This window comes from Ambystoma mexicanum, chromosome 10 (assembly GCF_040938575.1).
Source record: "Ambystoma mexicanum isolate Mex_15411 chromosome 10, UKY_AmexF1_1, whole genome shotgun sequence".
NCBI classification, from domain to species: Eukaryota; Metazoa; Chordata; class Amphibia; order Caudata; family Ambystomatidae; genus Ambystoma; species Ambystoma mexicanum.
Window position 1 is genome coordinate 1200378708 of NC_090932.1, and position 20855 is coordinate 1200399562.

The following is a 20855-nucleotide window of genomic DNA, read 5'->3' on the forward strand; positions in this document are numbered from 1 at the left end:
CTACCAGCCCTACACTATGACCCCTTGCACCACGTACATTAGAAGTCTTAAATTACATAGCAGACTGCCTAAAATCTATGAGCCTCTGACCAGATCGCTACCACCTGCCAACAAGAAAACCAATTGCCACCACACCACGACAACTATTAGTGCCAAACAGGCCGCCACCCTATCCACTTGCAGCATTACTGATACTCAGACTCCCTTACTCATCTCCAAGCCATCAGCCCCCAACACCCCCACCACTTGCCTAACCACAATTAAAGAAGATGATCAACCCCTTGAAGGAGCGCTCCTCAACGCTAAGTCACTGGTGGCTCATGTTATCGACATAGCCGACCTAATCACAGAAGATAGCCTAGATTTCCTTGCCATAACCGAATCATGGTTACATAAGGCTGCAGGACCGGAACTCATGTTAGCCATCCCAGAAGGATACACTATTCTTAGACAAGACAGAGATGGCTCCCGAGGCGGGGGAACAGCTATTATATCCAGAGAAAGCTTATCTTTAAGATTGGTAGCCCCACATGACCTGCAATCCTGTCAATCCCTCTTTATCAAGCTACCACTAAAAAACTCCCAATCTCTCACCATGCATGTGGTCTACAGACCCCCTGGTCCTATTGGCACATTTGAAGAGGACCTGCACAACCCAATGGATAGCAATCTCAAACACACTTCCCAAGTTTTGCTACTTGGTGATTTTAATTTAGGACTGAATGATCCTTCAGACAAACAGGCAGTGCAAATAGCAAACTCCCTCAATGCACTAGGACTAGCACAAAAGGTGAACGCTCCCACTCATATCAAGGGCAGAACCTTGGATTGGGTAGCCGAGACTACAATTGCGCAGCCACCATTACCTCTATTTCCCCTTTATCTTGGACTGACCATTTGCTCGTGTCCTTGGCACTCTCCACTACCAGACAGAAACTCGTAGCTCTCCATGAAGCGCCACCCTGTCTGACTAGGCTAAAAAAGAATATAACAGTGGACAGTGTGATCCCTAATATTCTACCTACCCTAAACTATTTGCTAGACAATACTGACCGTAGTACCATGGTACAAGAATATAATAAGATTATGCTCTCCACCTTGGACAAAGTCGACCCCCTTAAACTGAGAGCTAGTAAAGCCAAACTACACCTCAACAAGTGGTTCACGCCTCAGTTAAAGGATCTGAGACTATTAAAAAGAAAATGTGAAACTGACAGGTGCCTCTGCCCCTCCCTTGAGAACAAAAAGAAGCTAGCATCCACTGCATCACTCTATAAAAAAGAAATCTGCCAGGCTAAAAGAAACTCCTATAATGAACGGATAGTGCACTCTTAGTCTAGTATGAAAGAACTATTCACAATCCTCAAAGAATTAGAGTCCCCTATCTCTCCACCCGATATCTGCATTAAAGACAAGAATTGGTGCTCAGAGATACAACAAGCACTAACCAACAAAATCAACACTCTCCAAACTAAAACAAAAAACAAGTAAGACTGTTTGAACATATCTCAACCTTCTAACTACCACTCTCTACCTAATGCAAATATCACTGACCCAACTACTACATTCTGCTTCACTAAAACAACCATCCTCGAAGTGGAAAAAACCATCCTCTCTCTCAAACCGTCTAATTGTAAAGGAGACATCTGTCCAGCGCACATCATAAAAGAAGCTGCAAGAGACCTCTCCCCTTTTATCTCTAAATTGTTCAATGCGTCCTTTGCTTCCAGCACCGTCCCAGCCAATCTCAAACAATAATGGGTGCTCCCGCTTCTCAAGAAGCAAACTTTAGACCCACTTATCGCCACCAATTACCGCCCTATCACAACAGTACCATGTTTGCTCAAAATTCTAGATAAAATTGCATACTTACAGATTCAGAAACACCTCCAACAGCACAAACTCCTAGGGGTCCGACAGTCAGGATTCCGTCCATACATGGGACGGAGACTGCACTGATAGACCTGAAGACTCAGATTGATGAGCTGAGAGATCAAGGAAAAGCAGCACTATTGCTGCTACCCGATCTCTCAGCTGCATTCGACCTGGCAGATCATAAGGTCCTCTGTAGGCACTTAAATACAGCAGCCCACTTCTCCACTAGCGCTGTTAAGTGGATAGAATCATTCTTGAGTGAAAGAACTAGCAGAGTATTCCCACCATCTGCAGCTGCGGATCCTACCCCTATCATGTGTGGGGTCCCTCAAGTTTCTTGCGTGTCCCCCACCCTCTACAATATATTCACCAAGCCACTGTTCGATAATCTAGACCTTCTGGGTGTCACCTACACGAATTACGCAGATGACACTCAGATTCTCCTCCCGCTTTCCGGTGATCATGGTAGGGACCTGGCATTGGTGAATAGAATCTATCTCATCATTCAGGCATGGGTGGCCACTCAAGTCCTATGCCTGAATGATGACAAGACAGAGTTGATAATCCTTGGCTCCCCTTGCAATATTACCAAACTAAGGCATGAATATGCCTCCTTCATTATTGACGGTAATAACACCTACGTCTCCAAAGAGGTAAAAACTCTGGGCTTCTACCTTGATGCAACAATGTCCTTTACCAAACAACTAAACTCTCTGGCATCTACCACAGCCTACACTTGTAAGCTGATTAGAGCAGGTAGACCCTAACAAACACCTTGTGATGAAATGATGAACAGCATCCAATTTAACCAATTAAGAAATAAAAAGTAATATATACAAATGGCAGTTTAAGGTACTTTAATGTTAATTTACCAGACTTTTAACACGCCATCATTCTCTATATCATGTTCTGCAGCACAGCTACTTGGGCTACTTTTAATGTGTTCTCTGCAAAATTACCATTTGAACAGTATTTGGTAGGATTTAGTGGAATTATACCAAACTTCCTTGTTTGCGTGCTTCTTAAACTTTCAATTGCTTCATCACTCCAGTGTTGAATTGTAGGGGGTGAACAGGGAATGGCTAGGGCATGCGATTATTTCATCATGGTCTTAAATTAGGTTCGGAGTCTCTACAGTAAAAATATAAGGGAGTAAAGCATTGGTTATAAGATAATTTCAGAAAGCATTTCTGAATCCATGCACATCAGTACAAATGAAACCACATCAAGAAATTCTTAAGTCAAATTCTGAATAATGTACACATTTAGCAAGGATACATTTCACATGAAAAATGTACTGTGGGATTACCAGCACCTGTAAGATGACGTTTTCTCAAACCGGATTGCTTGCTTGAGTCGAGTAGTAACCATTCTTGATTGCACTAATTCTAACGCATAAACGTGTGTTTTGTTTACCTGCACATCTGTCAGGATTTGAACAAGAAGCGTACGCAAAAGGAAATGGAGCATGCCATGCTGATCCGGCACGATGAGTCGACGCGGGAACTGGAGTACCGGCAGCTGCACACACTGCAGAAGCTGCGCATGGATCTAATCCGCCTCCAGCACCAGACAGAGCTGGAAAACCAGCTAGAGTATAACAAGCGGAGAGAAAGGGAGCTGCACCGCAAGCACGTTCTGGAGCTCAGGCAGCAGCCCAAAAATCTCAAGGTATGAGATTACCTTTCGGCAGCTGGCCACACACTGCACAAAAGCACAGATGATTCTGGACTGCTTAGCGTATAGGCTTTATTTAATTGAAACATCTAGCTCAATCCCTTCTAAAGACAAATGTTTATGTATGAGTGGAGTATTGCTGCAGCCCTGTGGTTGCAACAAGGCTGGCAAGGACCTTGTGAAATGTCTTGAGCTTTATGTGCTCTTATAGAGATGCTAATTGCAGAAGTTTGGAAAACTAATGTATCTGCCAAAACTTAATCCGACATTTTATAAGGACCAAGCTTTATGTTCACATCACCCTTTCGGAGAATGTGAATGTTGTTTCCACTGCATGCTTAGTGCGTTAAATGTTATAGATGAGATTAGGATTAACTGTTTGCCATCCTGTTCAAGCAGTTGACCTGTCTATGAATTTAAGAACTTAACTCTACTGAGAAACATTACATATTGTCAGTAGAAATCCTAGCCATTACATTAAGCATCACATAGTGGAATATTCATCTTAACTGAAACTAACAAATGATAAAAACATTTTCCAACAGTGCCCTCCCCTCATTTTGCATTCCCAGTATCATTGCTGAACCCATTACTTGCTATGACTGTTCAGCAAGACTTTGCATATCCATGGTTTTTGTCATATTTAGGGTTATGGCATAAAGTTATCGCATTCAGCAGCTTTATTATGTTCTTAGTAAGGCATTGGAGTCCTTTAACTAAAGAAATGTGATTTGCATATTGCTTAAATCAAAACTTGCGGTAGAGTTATCATTCCCACAAATCTGGATGCCAAGTCTGAAAATAATCTTTGTTGCACAGAGGCCTTTTGCAAATATCACTTTGGTGTATTTTAGGAGTAGTGCACTCAGGCATGTTCCTTCAAAACTCTCATAGTGAATTCCAAAGTTGGGGATTTGTACCATAGAAAATTAGGAAGGTATATGCACTGGAAACAATGTTGTCCTTAATAAAGTTAATAGGTGCTTTCTATGGTTATCTGGTGCATTTACGTGCATGTGTTTGTAGACTTGCCATGATCACAATAAATTGGACCTAGACCTCTCTAGGAGCCAGCACAGGTGAAAGGAATATTTGCTTGAGTGATGGCAATAAACCATTCAATATTATTCAAAAGCTGCAATTTACCCCATTTAAAGAAATCTACTTGGGTTCTTCATGTATAATACGTCATCAGCCGTGTAATCAGGTGTAATGTTATTCATATCACTGGGTGTATCCACATCATACTGAAATTCTATTTTGTCTTGGTTCGGCGTATTCTTTCAAGCAGTGAAGAGCGCCAGGTACCTTAATAATCAAAGTCTCCCACATATTGACAGGCAATGGAAATGCAAATAAAGAAGCAGTTCCAAGACACTTGCAAGGTCCAGACAAAGCAGTACAAGGCACTGAAAAATCACCAGCTGGAGGTTTCTCCCAAGAGTGAGCACAAAGCCATCCTGAAGTCTCTGAAGGACGAGCAGACGAGGAAGCTGGCCATCCTGGCTGAGCAGTACGAACAGAGCATCAACGAAATGATGGCTTCCCAGGCGGTAAGAAATGTGCCGTCATTGTCCTGCTCACACTCCTGTCTCCACAATCTTGCTTTTTTTATCGTTTTATGAACTCGTTTTCATCCATCCTCCTACACCTTCATAATGCTCCTATCCGAGACCCTGCAGAAAGCTCCCGTGTAACTCATTACTACAGTTCCATGCCGACAACTTACAGAAGTGTTCACACAGCTCCACAGCTGAAATTTTATTTAGTGATTCCACACTCTATTAAGTAATGTTCTGACATATTTAAACTTTAATTCTACTTCACTCTCCAAACAAACAAATAGCCAATGAATTAACTTCCTAGACATTGTCATAGTGCTAACCGTCTTAAAAGCACCACTCATAAAACCTTGCAGTAAATCACCCACTTAAAAGCGGTATACCTTCTAGCACAAGATCTAATATAGCATCAGCTTACAAGTCCACATATGACATCCTCTCACAATATCACAGGTGTCTTCCTCCTACAAGCTGTATAGTGGCATCATCTTCCGTAACCTTGTGTAACATCCCCTCACAAGACCACGTGTAACATTCTTTTCAGGACCACTTGTAATCTTTCTGTGAGATTGTGTGCATTACCCCTGCACGCTCTTGTGTAATATCTTCCTTGCAGTCCTTGGTGTAACTTCTCCCTACGTGCTTATCTGCAACTGCCTTGTACAGGAGCCAATGTATCAATCCTCCTGCATCATCCCACAGTGTAATCTTCCAATACAATTCTGTGTAATGTCCTCTCATAAGCTTTCTTGCAACATCATTCTGCAAAATCTTGTGTCTTCCTACATCCTCTATATAAAACATTTGTAGATGCTAACATGTAACACCAGTCTAAAAGCACCTGCGTAACTTCTTCCTGTGCGCTTCAAACAACAGCCACTTGGAACTGCCTTCTACAAGCTTTCATGAAACCACAACCCTAAATGCAACCTGTACCACCACCCTCCTAAAAGCTCTGTATTATGGCAAGCTACAGTTTTTCACAAAACCTCCATCTTTTTAAAAGATCCTTTTTAACACTGTTTTACTTGCTTCCCTAAAACTATTATGTGTGTATTTTATTTATTTAATAAAGCGTGCAAACAACCCGAGGGCAAACAGGCGCTGGTTACATGAGCACGTTCTAACATACTAATTAGGTAAATTGTACATAATTAGGTAAATTGTACAGGGATTCAATGACGGAGAGAAAGCATGGATGTCTATTCAAACAGGTGAGTCTTTAGAGCTCTGCGGAAAACCCATTATGATTGTTCTGCTCTGAGTGAGGGTGCGAGGGCATTCCCATGTTTGACTGCGATGTAAGGGCAGCTTGAGCCTCCAGCTTTTGTTCTTCTGACTTTAGGTAAGAGAAGGCTGTGAGCATATGGCGTCCTGGAGGGTCTGGTAGAATAGGCTTTAGTAATTGTTTGAGGAAGGTAGGGGGGGACAGTGTTGGAAAGGCTTTTATGGGTGATGTACAGTTTTTTGAGCATGATGCATTCACGGATAGGCAGCCATTGAGCGGCTTTTCTGGCGGCTAAGATGTGTTCTTTTTTTTTGGAATGTTAAGTGCTGCTCACAGGGCATTGTTTTGTATCAATTGTAGTTTCTGCAGGTTTCTGGGAGAAGTGCCTGCGAACAGAGCGTTACAGTAGTCTAGCCTCGAGCCGTTAATTGCTCGGGCAATTGTTAGGCAGCTGTCTTTGTAGAGGAAAGGTCTTGAAGCATTTAAGACTTTGGGGGTTGAGGATGCAATAGTGCTCACTTGGTGGGACATGGAGAGCGTGGCATCGAGATAAACACTTAGGGTTTTTACCAACAATGAGACTGGGATTAGGATGTTATCAATGTGGAATGCTGTGTATTGGCTACTACATTCTTTTATTACTGCAGGGTCCAACTAGAAGGATTTCAGTTTTGTCCCCATTAAGGCACCAGTGGTTAGCTGCCACCCAAGCCTGAATAGTGTAGTAGGTGTCATTAGGATTTCAGAGTCTTCCTTGTAGTTTTCTGTGAGTGGGAGTGGAATCTGGGTCTCGTCGGCATAGTTGGTGTAGGCTATGCCGTGGGATTCCAGGATGTCAGAAAGGGGCCTTGTGAAGATGTTGTAGAGCGTTTTGGATATGCATGATCCCAGAGGTACCCTGGATGGTACAGGGAATGGAGACGCACTGGCATTTTCTGCAAATACTCTCATGACTCCTCCTTCCAGAAAGGAGGTGATCCAGGCGGTAGCCATCGGGAGGGAAGCTGGCAGCGGTAGTGAAATGGTGGCACAGTATTTTTTGATTGACCAGGCCGAATGCTGCGGACAGATCCAGGAGGAGGAGAACAGGCTTACCGTTATCCATGATCTCATCATCCGTTTTTTAGGTCTAGCAGGGCTTATTCCATGCCGTGGCCTGAACGGAACCCGGACTGCCTCATGCCGAGGATGTGGTTGGTTTCTATATAGGCCGCCCAATCTAGGATTTTCAGCAGGAAGGGGACAGTAGTGATGGGCCTCTAATTGATGGGAATAGTGGGGTCTAAGGATGTTTTATTTAGAAGGGGGAGTACCCAGGCTTCCTGAGGCTGGCAGGCACAGTGCTTGTTGAGAAGGAGGCGCATATGAATGAGGTGATGAGCCAGGCTAGAGACTTTGAGCAATCTTTGATAATAGAGGTAGGGCATACATATCATTTACACCTGGAAGGTTTTAGGCTTTTGATGATGGCTAGGACTTCTTTTATTGAGGTCCCTTTAAAGTGAAACTGGTGGGTCGAGTGCTCTGGCAGGTCAGAGGATGGGGTTGGGGGCTAAGATGAAGGGGTGTTTGTGGAGGTTGGCTTGATTGTTTTGGATTTAAGTGTTCAGCATGTCGATTTTTATTGAGCATTGCTGATTGTTAATCATTTAATTGCATTGATTGCTAATGCACCAAGCTTGATCCTTGATGAAGGGTGCGGGGAGGGGCGCAGACGTCTCGAGTCCTTGAAGATGGTGAAATTCTCTCTGGTGTCTGAGCTGGAATTGGAGATTGTAGTTTTGTAGGACTTGGATTTGGCTGATATAATTGCCAGTTTATAGAGCTTGGCAATTTTGTTGAAATCACCTTTCAGAGTGTCCAGAGGATTTATTTGCCACAACAGTTCTACCTGGCGTTTCTTACGTAATTCTAATAACTCTGGGGTATACCAGGAATTAGATTATTCTCCTGCAAGCTCACATTCAACCCTCTTCTGCTAGTTCTCTGTAATGTATTTGTTTCAGCCACCTTTCCCTTATTAGACACCTCTTAAAAAAAGATCCCTGCAAACTACCATAAGAAAACTCCACAATCTCCAAAGTAAAACCTATGTAAAAGGTCTAGTGTAACACCGTACAACATGATTGAGCGTGTGTTGCCTCCTAAAGGATGTAGCTGGAAACGACTAAAAATGTACATTAGCGTTAGTCTACATGCTCAAAGTCGCATGCTCCTCTTGCTTGTTTTGAAAATATCCACTAACACAACCCATGTTAGTGTTCATATATTCTATGCTCATACGCCCCGTCCCCTTTACTCCATCCTTGTCAGTGTCCCCCAACATGGGGACGGTACTGGAACCTTTGACATCGAATAATTGAGCTTCCCCTTTAAATTTAGTATAGGGCGCGGGGCGCAGCCCCAGGCATAGGAATGGCATCTCCCCTCCCCCGAGGACCTCCCCTCCGGCGCCTCACCTCAGTCCTTTTTTCTGACGGACGGTATCGGACCTGGCAGCTAGGCACAGAGACTTTTTTTTTGTAAATAAAATTGTATTGGTTTCAAGAAAACATAGCAAGGTACAAACCAACTGGAGGGTGCAAACCCTCTGCAAGTGATTCAAACACTGGAACTTACATTTTTTCTGATCCCCCAGCCCTCTCCTGTACCCTCCCGCCAATCCTCCTTCAAACACTTCCCATTATACGTGGAATTTCTGACTTAAAACAAACAGCTCCAGTGATCAAGTAAGCTCAATTAGAATTCAATGTATGTCCTGTGGTTGCTCTTGCTTCTGCCGGGGCCGAGCCTGGTCATACTGGGTACCCTTGTTACCGATTATCTCTACCCAATGGTGTCCCTAAATTGCTGCCATTCCACCCCTATGTCTGAACTTTTCCATGAGGTATATGTCCCTTGCTGTATCAGACCATTCCTTTATGGTTGGGTGACTCCTCCTCTTCCAATGTCTTGCAAGGCACGCTCTAGCTGCTAGAAGCATAAAATGAACCATGGAGGGAAGGGTGTGCCACTGTTCCCCCCCCTCTTATCCAAACCACCCCCCTCTCTTATCCAAACCAAAAAGTACCAACATTGGGTCAATCACACATTCACTCCACCTGTGTCCTTGATCCATGTAAAGACCTCAGCCCAATACACCTGGACCTTTGGGCATCCCCACCACATGTGCCAATAATTGGTTCTGTTCCCACACCCATGCCAACATTGAGGATTCACTGTGGAGAACATCTTAGAGTCCCACTGGGTCGTATTGCCACAGGTGCAGTAATTTCAAACCGTGGAGTTTGTACTGACAGGATATAGATGTTTTTTTTCAACAATACACTTTATTAAACAATTCAGCAACAGAGTACACTGACATCAACATGGCATGTATCTATATCACAGATTGTCAAACAGGGACAACAACAAATTTCATTCTGCAAGGGACATTAGGGGGAGTGGTGCTCCATAGGTCCTCCTCAGGGTGCAAAGTCTTTGATTCCCCATTACCCTTCCCATTGGAATTACAGTTCGCTCAGCCCTGGAGCCAGCGCGTTAGCGGGGGTCTTCTGGTGAGTCTGGGGTACTTTCCAGAGTAGTCCATAAAGGGTGCCCAGGTGTTCAAGAAAGTGTTCAGATTACCAGAGTGGATCGCCATTATCTTCTCTTCCACTACGATTTCCCAACATTTTGACAACCTGAGCGGGACCGAGAGGCCATCTGAATTCTTCCATAACCTGGCCATTGCTATTTTCGCGTCAGCAAAAGGTGTGTGCACAGGCGAGCCAGATGCCCGGAGAGTGGGAATACCACTCCCTCAGTTTCCAACAAAAGAATTATTCCAGGATCCCACGGGATTGCTAAACCAGTGATTGCTTTAATGTGATCCATCACCTCTCCCCAATACCTTCTTTTTTGGAGGGGTCCGTTCTGTCCAGAAGGCAGTAAAGTGTGGATATTTTCCCCTTAGGGGGAGCTGATAAAAGGGTTGTTTCCAGTGCCATCAGACCTCTTGCCACCTTTTTTGTATGAGACCCAATGTCGTAGTTGGGCATAATGGAACCTCACTGTTTTCTGAAACCTTGAATTTTTCTTTACACTTCTCAAAGGTTATCAGGGAGCCCTCCTCTAGGAAATCTGATAGTTTTTGTAGCCCTCCCTCCTGCCATGCTGCAAATCCGTGTGGGGGGATTCCCGGCGTGAATTCCGGGTTGTTCCAAATGGCGTGAGTGGACCTAGCGTGCCCCTGCAACCCCATTTCCTAGCTGCTGCTTTCCACTTTTGTGCAGTGTTCATTGTTGCTGCAAGGGGCAAGTGTGGGAGATCAGCCATGGGGACAGGGTACCAAGCCTCCTCTATTTGTCTCCAGAGCGGTTGGTCTGTTAATCGAACTCACGAAAAGGCATGGGATAGCTGCGCTGCTAATGCGTATCTTGACACATCCGGGAACCAAAGCCACCCAGAGCCCTCCCACAGAGCATGATTTTCTTTGCTATTCTGGGTCCCTCCCCCCACCCCCCACCCTCCAGATACATTTTTGTATGTTTCTCTGAAGGGAGAGTGACTAGTTTTCTGGGATGTGTACCGGGAGCACAGTGTAGTGGTAAAGTAGCCTAGGGATCAGATTCATTTTCACTGCGGCTATTTGCCTGAACCAGGACATTTCTTGTGTTTTCCAGTGCTCTAGATTGCGCCTGAACTAGCTGAGCAGTTGAGGGAAGTTGCTCTGATGTTTACGGGAGATGTCCCTGGGAATCTGAACCCCCAGGTATCCGATCGCAGAGACTGCCCAGGGGTTTGGGAGTGCTGGACTAAGTTATGCCTTTTATGTCTTTGTCAATTTAGTTGCCATTGCCACCGATTTATCTAGATTCACCCTAAACCCGCACACCCAACTGAATTCCTCGATCTCTTCCTAGAGAGATGTTTGGCTTGGTCGTGGTTACTAGCACATCGTCTGCGTATAGCCCCCACCGCGAGCCCCTTTATCTCTGGGTTTTGCCGGAACCTGTTAGCGGATGGCTCCATGGATAAGGCAAAGACCAGTGGCGATAGGGGACAGCCCTGCCTCGTACCCCTGGAAATATGTATCACTTCTGATCTGTTACTATTGACCCGTAGCTGTGTGGTAGGGGCTTGATAATTAGCCATCGTCCGTTTAATGAAGTTCGGGCCAAAACCTAAATGTGATAGCACATTCCTGATGTAGCCCCAGTCCACCAAATCAAATGCCTTGTGGGCATCCAATGAAATGACCAGTGTGCCTTCCCCCAGCCTGCCTGCGTCTCTCTATTAGGTTTATGGTGCACCTAATATTATCGTGTGTCCCCCTCCCTGGTATGAATCCAGTTTGGTCTTGGGCTACTATATCTGGGAGCTGTGTTTTCTTTTTTTTTTTTAACCTAGTCTCTAACACCTTCGAGAATATTTTCCCATCGTTATTCATTAAAGTTATCGGTCTGTATTAGGGTGGGAGCTCGGGGTCTTTCCCTGGTTTATGGACGGGAATTGTTAGGGACTCTGCCATTGATTTCGTGATGGTTCCTGTAGACATAAAGGAGTTGAATAAGGTAGTCAATCACGGAGCTAGTATGTTAATGTTAAAGGATATTTGTACCGCGCGCTATCACCACCGGAGTGGTGCTCTGGCGGTTCTGAAAGAAAGGAGGGATGGGGTGGAGTTAGTGGGGAAGCTGGAGAAGTGCAAGAGAGCAGTGATGTGCTGTTGGCGGCCTCAGCCCGGAATTCTGTTGGCTGGGCTTGGGGTGTTATACTGTCGGAAGACGTTGTTTGCTGTTGTGCGGGTCTGTGTGTGCTTTGTTTTGTTGTTGCAGTGTAGTGAAGTTTGTGCGGATTGTTGAGTTGTAAGTTTGTGTTTGGTTAGAATTTTAGAGGTGTATGGAGAGGTGTATGTTAGTGGGTTGGTTAGTTAGTTAGCCTTCCTGTCTTGAAGTGAGGCGCTGAATTTCCGTATTTCTAATGAAGTGGTGTGTGTGGACATCTCTGTGTCTATGTCCAGCTCAGGGGCTGTACGACATTACGATCCCTTTCCAATATGGGATCCTTTCATTTGCATAACCTTGCCCAATTTGGGCAACCGGCTGCCTAAGTGGCCCCTGTTTGTATGCGAGGCGGGCAGGCTATTGTGCATCCCTTGCAGTCTAGTCCAGAAAGCTTTCCTAATCTAGGAGGAGGGCGGGATCGGTAAGCCCAGGTTTACTCCCTCCATGTGTTGATGCCTGCTCAGCATTCATCATCTTATTCGGTTGCTCATTCATGTTACCACTGCTACCCCCTTTGGTATGTCGCAATTCTATCGCTTGCACTTATGTCCAGGGACGGCGTCTGCCTTCACTCACAACTCTCTTTGGTCCTTGCCCCTGCCAGTATCCACGGCTTAATTAGTGTGGCAAGTGCTAATGTTCACCCAACTTTATACAGGTATGATCTATAGTAGCATTTATCAAGCGGGTGATGGTTGTTCGCTGGGAGTTGGCAAGGGACGCTGGATTCTGTCCTTATGGGTGTCGTCTCTCTTGTTGTAGTGAGGGTTTCTTTATTTGGTTCTAGGAGTTGTCATTGTCGTCCTAGATTTGTCATCCCTTTCATTGTGTTTCACGTTTGGTGGTTTTAGTTTTTCACTTTGCATATGTGATGTTGAAGAGCCAGGATTTTTTTGTATTACTTTTCTGAATTGTAGGTGGTCTTTAGTGTTTCTTATTTCTTTCGGGATGTTGTTCCAGCTTCCAAGTGGGAGAAGGAGGAGCCACCAAGTTTTTTCTTAAGGTATGGTTTTTCTTCCAGACGGATTTCGTTGCTTGATCTGAGGAGTCTTGTTGGCTTGTAGATTGTTAGTTTCTTTTGCAGGAATTTAGCTCCTTGTCCGCTGATTGCTCTGTGTGTTATGTACATTGTTTTGAAGGTGATGCGATGTTTTACTGGGAGCCAGTGCAGTGTTTTTAGGGCTGGAGTGATGTGGTTTCTCTGGATAGTTTGAGGAGGAGTCTGGCTGCTGCAGTTTGGATCCGTTGTAGTTTCTTCAGGAGGTATTCTGGTATCCCGAGATAGAGGCTGTTTGCATAGTCGATTCTTGACATGATTAGGGTGACGATTGCAAATGTTTTGTGGGTGAAGGAGAGGAAAGGTAAGATTCTTCTTGCCGTCTGAAGGAGGAAGAAGCATTTCTTGATTATTGCGTTTATTTGTGGTTCTAAGGTGAGGGTGTTGTCCATCAGGACTCCAAGCTTTTTTTACTATCTTAGATGGAATTGGTGTGGTTCCCATTTCCGTTGGCCTTGGAATATAGGTGTTATTCTCTTGATTTTTGGATATAATCACAATTTCTGTCTTTCCTGGCTTGATTCTCAAGTTGTTGGCATTCATCCAATTAAAGACTTCTTTTAGACACTCGATTAGTGTTGAGTGATCGACTTGATTGTTTCCGATTTTGTAGATGATTTGAGTGTCATCTGCATAGTTGTAGCATGTGATTTTTTTATTTTTTGAAGATTCTGATTAGTGCATTTTGGTAGATGTTGAAGTACAGTGGTGATAGTTAGGACCCTTGTGGTACTCCACAGTCGTTGACTCATGGTGTTGATTTGAAGGGCTTTAACCAGATGGTTTCTGTTCTTTCTGCTAGTAAAGATTTAGTCCAGAGTAGTGCCGTGTCTGTTATGCCTGTTTTTGGTTCAGGTTTTGTGTCTAACTGTGTCAAAGGCTGCAGAGAGGTCGAGCACAATCAGGGCTGAGGTTGTGTCTGAGTCTGCATTAGTTTTTAGGTCATCCCAGATTGACAATAGTGCTGTTTCTGTTCCACTTGCAGGTTTGAAGCCGACTTGTGGTTGGTCCAACAGGTGGTGTTTTTCTACGTATTCTTGGGTTAATCTGTAGACATAGGTAGTTGGAGAGGTCTTCTACGTCGCCACTTGTGTTTTTTAAGAGTGGTTTCATATATGCTGATTTGAATGTTTTTGGTACGGTTCCTGTTGCTAGTAAGAGATTTAGGAGGTTTCTGTAATATTCTGATAGTGTTCCTTGTGCAAGGATTGACTTGTAGATGTCAGACGGGTATGGATTCATGGGTGAACCTGATTTCTTGCTGTGTTTCACCTACAAGCTGAAAGCCTCTGCCGATATTTTGGGACAGTGTGTGTGAGTAAGTGTGAGTAAGTTTTGTAAAATTTCGCAGTCAGCCAGTCTGGGCCTGGGGCCATGTTTTTCAGTGATTATATGGCCTCCCAACGTTTCTTCCAGAGTAATAGGGTCATCGAAGGTTTCCAGTTGCGTTTTATGTTGTTGGGCCTTAGTGGATCGTAAATAGCTGGGTAATTTATCGGGGGCTGTGGGCGGGCCTGTCATTACTGCTTTATGGTGGTTCACCAATACTTCCATAATGTCCCCCTCGCTGTCCTGGGCCCTACCATCCTCCCCCCTAAGGCAGGTTATGTTATTCCTATTGTGTGTCTTTTTAAGCTTATATGCAAGTATCCGGTTTGCTTTATTGCTTTTACTGTAATCAAATTATTTTGTGTAGGACCGAGATTTCGCAGAATGTTCAGCCCAGTGCAATATTAGCTTTCCTCAGTGCCCTTTCTCCTTTTCTTGTCCAGTGGGATTGTAATTCTTTTCTAAGGATTCTACCGTTCTCCAGCATGGGGTCTGGCATGGATTCACATGCTCATAAATATCTCCCGTCGTCAGGCTGGGAATCCTCGGTAAAGAAAAAATCAGTATCAGTTTCGTTTCTGATCTGTCTTTCATAGTAGTAACCAATCACTGATCTCTGCGTCATACTGACCACAGCCAATGACTGCCATCTCCCTAAGCCCCGCCTCTGGCAGCCATCTTCAGATTTTTACCGCACGTTCAAGTGTTGGGAGTCCTTGTGCTTAGCTCTCGAGCTTTTACTGCGTGTTTCGCGCTTTTTCAGGTGAATTTTCACATTTTTTCGGTTAATCGAGCCTCAAGCTCCACCGTTTCTACTCCCGTTAACGGTTACCCGTTGCAGGATTTTCCTACGCCCCTCAAGGGTCAAGATTTCGTCGAATCAACCTCTTAGAGGATTCCAGAAGATTCGCGGCCTTCTTCGAGATGGCCCAGGACGCGAGTTTGTCACCCGGACCCAAGCTGTTTCGCAGCTGCCCTGGATGCGGGCTGCAGAATGTGTTTAAGGAGGACGAACATTCGCGATGCCTCTACTGTCTTCATGGGGACAAGACTCATGTAGAGAAGGACTGCCAGTTCTGCAAGAACTTGTCGGAGCGGACCATGAGGGACCGTCGATCTCGTCTCGCCAGCTGGTTGGAGAAGGGCTCAACGGGTGAGAAGAAGAAGAAAGGGTCCGAGCTGGCTTCTAAGTCCTGTGCGGGCGCCCCGGCGACGGGGGCCCAACACCAGGCCAAGTGCCGCAAGTCTGCTGGCTCCGGGAGCGCCGAAAGGTCGGGCTCTTCGGGCGCACCTTCCCCGGCACCGTCAACCACGAGCCAGCGCTCCGGTTCGGGGAAGAGGAAGTCCGAGACCCCGGGTAAGCTTCGGGAGTAGCCCCGTCCGATCTCGGGAGAGGGGGAGCGAGGCGTCGCCCCTCCCCCTAAGGAGAAGGCCCAGGACGCACCTAAGGTGGTAAAGGCCCCTACCCAGCAGGCAAAGGCCTCTATCGAGGCGATCGCGGCGACTCTGGCCAAGCCGGAAGAGACCCCGCCAGCGGAGACTGCATCCGGGACTAGAGTTTCCCTGCCGCCAAGGAGGGAATCCTCTTTTCAGCCCATTGTCATGGCCGCCATGATGGAACAAGTGGGGGGGGGGGCACGGTAGCCTCCTCGAGCTCGGAGTCAGCCTCGGAGGAGGAACTGACCGAGGTCACGAGGAATCTCGAAGTACAATTCGAGAAGCTTCGGTCCCGCAAGGAAGATCCTCGGGAGATAACCGAGGAAGACGACGATGGCGAGGAAGAGCAGCCTTCCCTTCCGGCGCAGCCGGAACCTAGGCCTCAGGATAGCTCGGTGGCCATTTTGTCTGCGATCCAGTCCTTATGCTCTGAGATAAGGACGAGATTACCACAGCCCAGGCCGGAGGACCCGCAACCTGGCCTGTCGGGAAGTCCTCAGAACAAACGACGGAGGACCCAACCCTCTCCTCCGCTCGCCCCCGTAAGGCCTGCAGTTCCCTCCTCATCCTCCCACGAGTCGGAAGATGACGGTGCGGTGGGCTCGACGACGGGTTCTGAGGGTGACGACGACGGAACGGGTCTCCCGTCTCCCGGGCATCTCCACCCGACGAGATTGGCTCATTCCACGCCATGATCGCCAGGGCGTCCGAATTGTTCCAGCTATGCACGGAGGAGCAGAAAAAGGAAGGTTTCCTCTATCAGCGCCGGGAGACCAAGAGGAAGACTGTCATCGCGGTGCCTCTAATCGATGACATCTGGGAGGAGGGCCTGTCGGTCCTCAAGAACCCCTCCACGGCACGAGGTCCCGGAGACCGCTCCCCTGTGCCTCAGGTCCCAGCCAACGCCAGACTCGGTCGTCTCGGCGGCGTCGAAGAAGAAAGCGGCGGGGTCAGGAGCCTCAACGTCGAATTCCCCTCCGGACGGCGAGGGAAAGAAGTTGGACGCAATGGGGCGACGGGTCATTTCGTCGGCGACGACGATCAAAGCGGCCAACGCCCTGGCGATCGTGGCCCGTTACGACAGGGAGCTCTGGTTTAAGCTGGCCCCCATATTGGACTTCCTACCGGATGACAAGAGGTCCGAGGCCCTGGAAATACTTCAAGAAGGCGAGGTGGCGTCGGATCACACCATTAACGGTGGCAACCGATATTGCCGATACCGGGTTCCGCCAGCTGGGCAACGGAGTTTGCCTACGACGACGGGGTTGGCTCCAGGCGACCGACCTCCGTCAGGTCGTCCAGACCAGGGTGTTGGACATGCCGTTCGATGGCAGCAACTTGTTCGGGAAGGTAGAGGATGAATCCCTCCAAGCCATAAAGACGGACACGGAGACGGCCCGCGCCCTAGGAGCCCTTCAGCAGCGACGGCCCTTTCGGAGCTCCGGAGGCAGACAGGGGGCCTCCAAGGGATCCAGCTGTGGCACGTCGTCCTACTGCCAGGCGGCACGCTCCTCGTCTCAGGAGGCCTACAGGGGTCGCGGCAAGTAGGGAGCGCCTCGCCGCCGTCGGCAAGGTGGCCAGGGTGGCAAGGCCACCACCTCCAAGCAGGACTGAACCAGCCGTGGCCTCGGGCCCCTACCGAAGCACCCCGGTGGGAGGCCGCCTGACGAAGTTCGTCGGCGTGTGGAAGTCCATCTCCACCGATCATTGGGTGCTGGATACCCTGGCAAGAGGACACTCTATCGAATTCCTGACGAAGTGCCCTCACATTCCACCTGTGGCCAGGAAGGAAAATCACGTCCCGCAACTGCTGTTAGAAGTAGGGGCGATGTTCAGGAAAGGCGCCATCGAGCCCGCCCCGAAGAGGCTCCGGTGCTCCGGGGTGTACTCAAGGTACTTCCTCGTCAGGAAGAAGACGGGCGGCTGGCGCCCCATCCTGGACCTTCGTCGTTTGAACAAATAGATCAGGTCACAAAAGTTCAGGATGGTCACCCTCCAGCACGTGCTGGGACAGCTGGAGGAAGGCGACTTCCTATCGTCGCTGGACCTGGAGGATGCTTACTTCCACGTTCCCATCCTCAGAAGTCACCGAAAGTTCCTCAGGTTCGTCGTCCAGGGACGCCACTACCAATTCAGAGCACTGCCGTTCGGATTGAAGTCGGCCCCCAGGGTCTTTACCAAGTGCCTAGCACCTGTGGCGGCGCGGCTGCGCCTGCAGGGGATTCACGTCTACCCCTACCTGGACGACTGGCTCATCCGCTCAAGGACGAGGGAACTCGCCGTCGAACACACTGCGAGGACCGTGTAGCTACTCACAGACCTGGGATTCGCCATAAATTACCCAAAGTCCCACCTGGTGCCGTTACAGGTGGCCCTGTTTCTGGGAGCGAAGCTCGATACAGTGAGGTGCCTGGCGGCACCGTCGAAAGAACAGACGAAGACCATTCTGGTCAAAGTGCAGCGCCTGCTAGCCACGGACGTGGCCAGGGTGAGGTCCATCAAGTCCCTCCTGGGGATGATGTCCTCTTTCATCTACCTGGTGCGCTTTTGCAGACTACGGATGCGCCCTCTTCAAGAATTTCTCTACGCCCGTTGGATGCAAGCGACGGGCACCTTCGAAGACAGGGTCCCCCTCAACGAGGTGTTCCGGCGGGCGATTCAGTGGTGGGGCCTTCGAGCGCACCTCACGGTGGGCAAGGACTTTCAGACGCCGGCGTACCAGGAGACGGTGACGACGGACGCTTCCCTGGAAGGTTGGGGCTCCCACACCGGAGATCTCCACGCAAGAGGCCTCTGGCTCCCGGAGGAGAAGCTCCTGCACATCAACATCCTTTAACTCCGAGCCGTGTTCTGGGCTCTCAAATCGTTCCTCCCGTCGCTCAAGGGCAAGGTGGTGCGGATCTTCACGGACAACACCACGACAATGTTTTACATACGGAAGCAGGGAGGTACCAGATCCCCAGCCCTATCCAAGGAGGCACAGGATCTGTGGCACTGGGCGGTCGCCCAGGGGATGTTCCTGGTTCCCTTCCACTTGGCAGGAGAAAGAAACACCATCGCCGGCTCGCTCAGCAGGGAGCTGCGCGCGTGTCACGAGTGGGAGCTGCGCCAGGATCAGGTGTATCAACACTTCCGACGATCGGGCAAACCCCAAATCGACCTGTTCGCAACAGCGACGAACTCGGAAGTGCCAGAGGTTCGCCAGCAGGTTTCCCCAGCCGAGAAGCATGGGCGATGTGTTCTCGTTCCGCTGGGACGGCCTATACCTGTATGCGTTCCCTCGGTTGCTGCTCGACTCATCAACCAGCTCAAGAGGTCCCGGTGCAGGATGATCCCCGTCGCACCAGCGTGGCCAAGGCAGATCTGGTTCCCGGACCTTCTGGACTTGTCAACGTCCCCATCCATCAAGCTGTCGGCGGACGCGGATCTCCTCTCCAGAGAAGGAGGTGCCATCTTCCACCACGACCTGGCGTCGCTGAACCTGCAGGCTTGGCTCCTGCAGCGCTAGAGTTTGGAGGGTACGACATACCGGCTGACTGCAGAGAGGTTCTTGCAAAGGCCAGGGCGCCCTCGACTCCCAAATGCTACGGTCACAAGTGGAAGTGGTTCTCTATCTGGTGCCAAGCACAGAAGATCAACCACCTACGGATTACAGCCCCTCAGGTGCTGCCGTACCTGGTATCGCTGGCAAAGGCTGGGCTAGCCCATGCCTCCATTAAGATTCATCTGGCGGCGATCTCCAGATATACCAGAACCACAGGATGGACGTCCCTGTGGTCTCATCGACTGGTCAAAGAGTTTATGAAAGGACTGTTCCGGTCGTTCCCAGCGGTGAAGGCCCTGGCCCCGGCGTGGGAACTTAACGTGGTGCTGACTAGGCTCATGGGGCCCCCATTCGAGCCGGTGCACTCCGCACCGATGAAGTTTGTGTCATGGAAGACTGCATTCCTGGTGGCCATTACCTCCGCACGACGAGTGGGAGAGATCCAGGCCCTATCCTGCAAAGCACCGTACTTGACTTTCCATGCCTCGAGGGTGGTGCTTAGGACGCACCCCTCCTTTATGCCCAAGGTGCCGTTGGACTTCCATCTTAACGAGCCCCTGGTGTTACCTGTTTTCTTCCCGTCTCCTTCGTCGCCGGCCGAGAGGACTTTGCACTCGCTGGATGTGGCTAGAGCACTGAAGTTCTACGTGGACCGCACGAAGAGTTTTCGGAGGACATCACAGCTGTTTGTGAACTTTGGACCTGTGAATCAAGGGAAGGCTCTCTCGAAGTCTTCTATTTCCAGATGGCTCTCCGGCTGCATCATGCACTGCCACCGGTTGCTAACCGACCGCTGCCAGGCCGTCCGAGAGCCCATTCGACCAGAGCGATCGCTGCTACTACGGCGTTCCTATCTGGTGTGCCCCTGCTGGACATCTGCAGGGCTGCTACGTGGAGGTCGACGCACACCTTCACGAGATTCTACTGCGTCGATCGGGATTCCAGGGAGGAGTCCAGGGTCGGCCAAGCAGTGCTGCGCAACCTGTTCGCTTAAGGTGAGCCTGGTGAGAAGGTAAGAGATGCTTAATGTTGAGTTGTTGTATTGCTTAATGTTGAGCCTGTTGCCACCTCCCATGATTGTGCATGTGTGTACTGCTATGTATTCTTATATTCATGAGCATGTGAATCCATGCCAGACCCCATGCTGGAGAAGGAACAAGTTACTTACCTGTAACTGTTGTTCTCCAGCATGGATCTGGCATGGATTCACATGCGAACCCTCCCGCCTACCCCTTTGCGGCTCTTCACTTGGTCATACTGCCACTTCACGTGCTACCAAATCTGAAGATGGCTGCCAGAGACGGGGCTTAGGGAGATGGCAGTCATTGGCTGTGGTCAGTATGACGCAGAGATCAGTGATTGGTTACTACTACGAAAG

The 20855-nt window shown here is 48.4% G+C and overlaps 1 protein-coding gene across 10 annotated transcripts in view; it reads left to right on the plus strand.

Annotated features, from left to right (window-relative positions):
• The window catches only part of TAOK3 (TAO kinase 3), a 2703337-nt gene that overhangs the window by 2537620 nt on the left and 144862 nt on the right, over positions 1-20855 (plus strand). For all 10 annotated transcript variants that reach the window (XM_069619192.1, XM_069619190.1, XM_069619185.1 and 7 more), the window contains 2 exons: positions 3307-3546; positions 4893-5105. In XM_069619192.1, coding sequence (XP_069475293.1) covers positions 3307-3546; positions 4893-5105 — 453 coding nt within the window. The remainder of the gene's footprint in view (positions 1-3306; positions 3547-4892; positions 5106-20855) is intronic.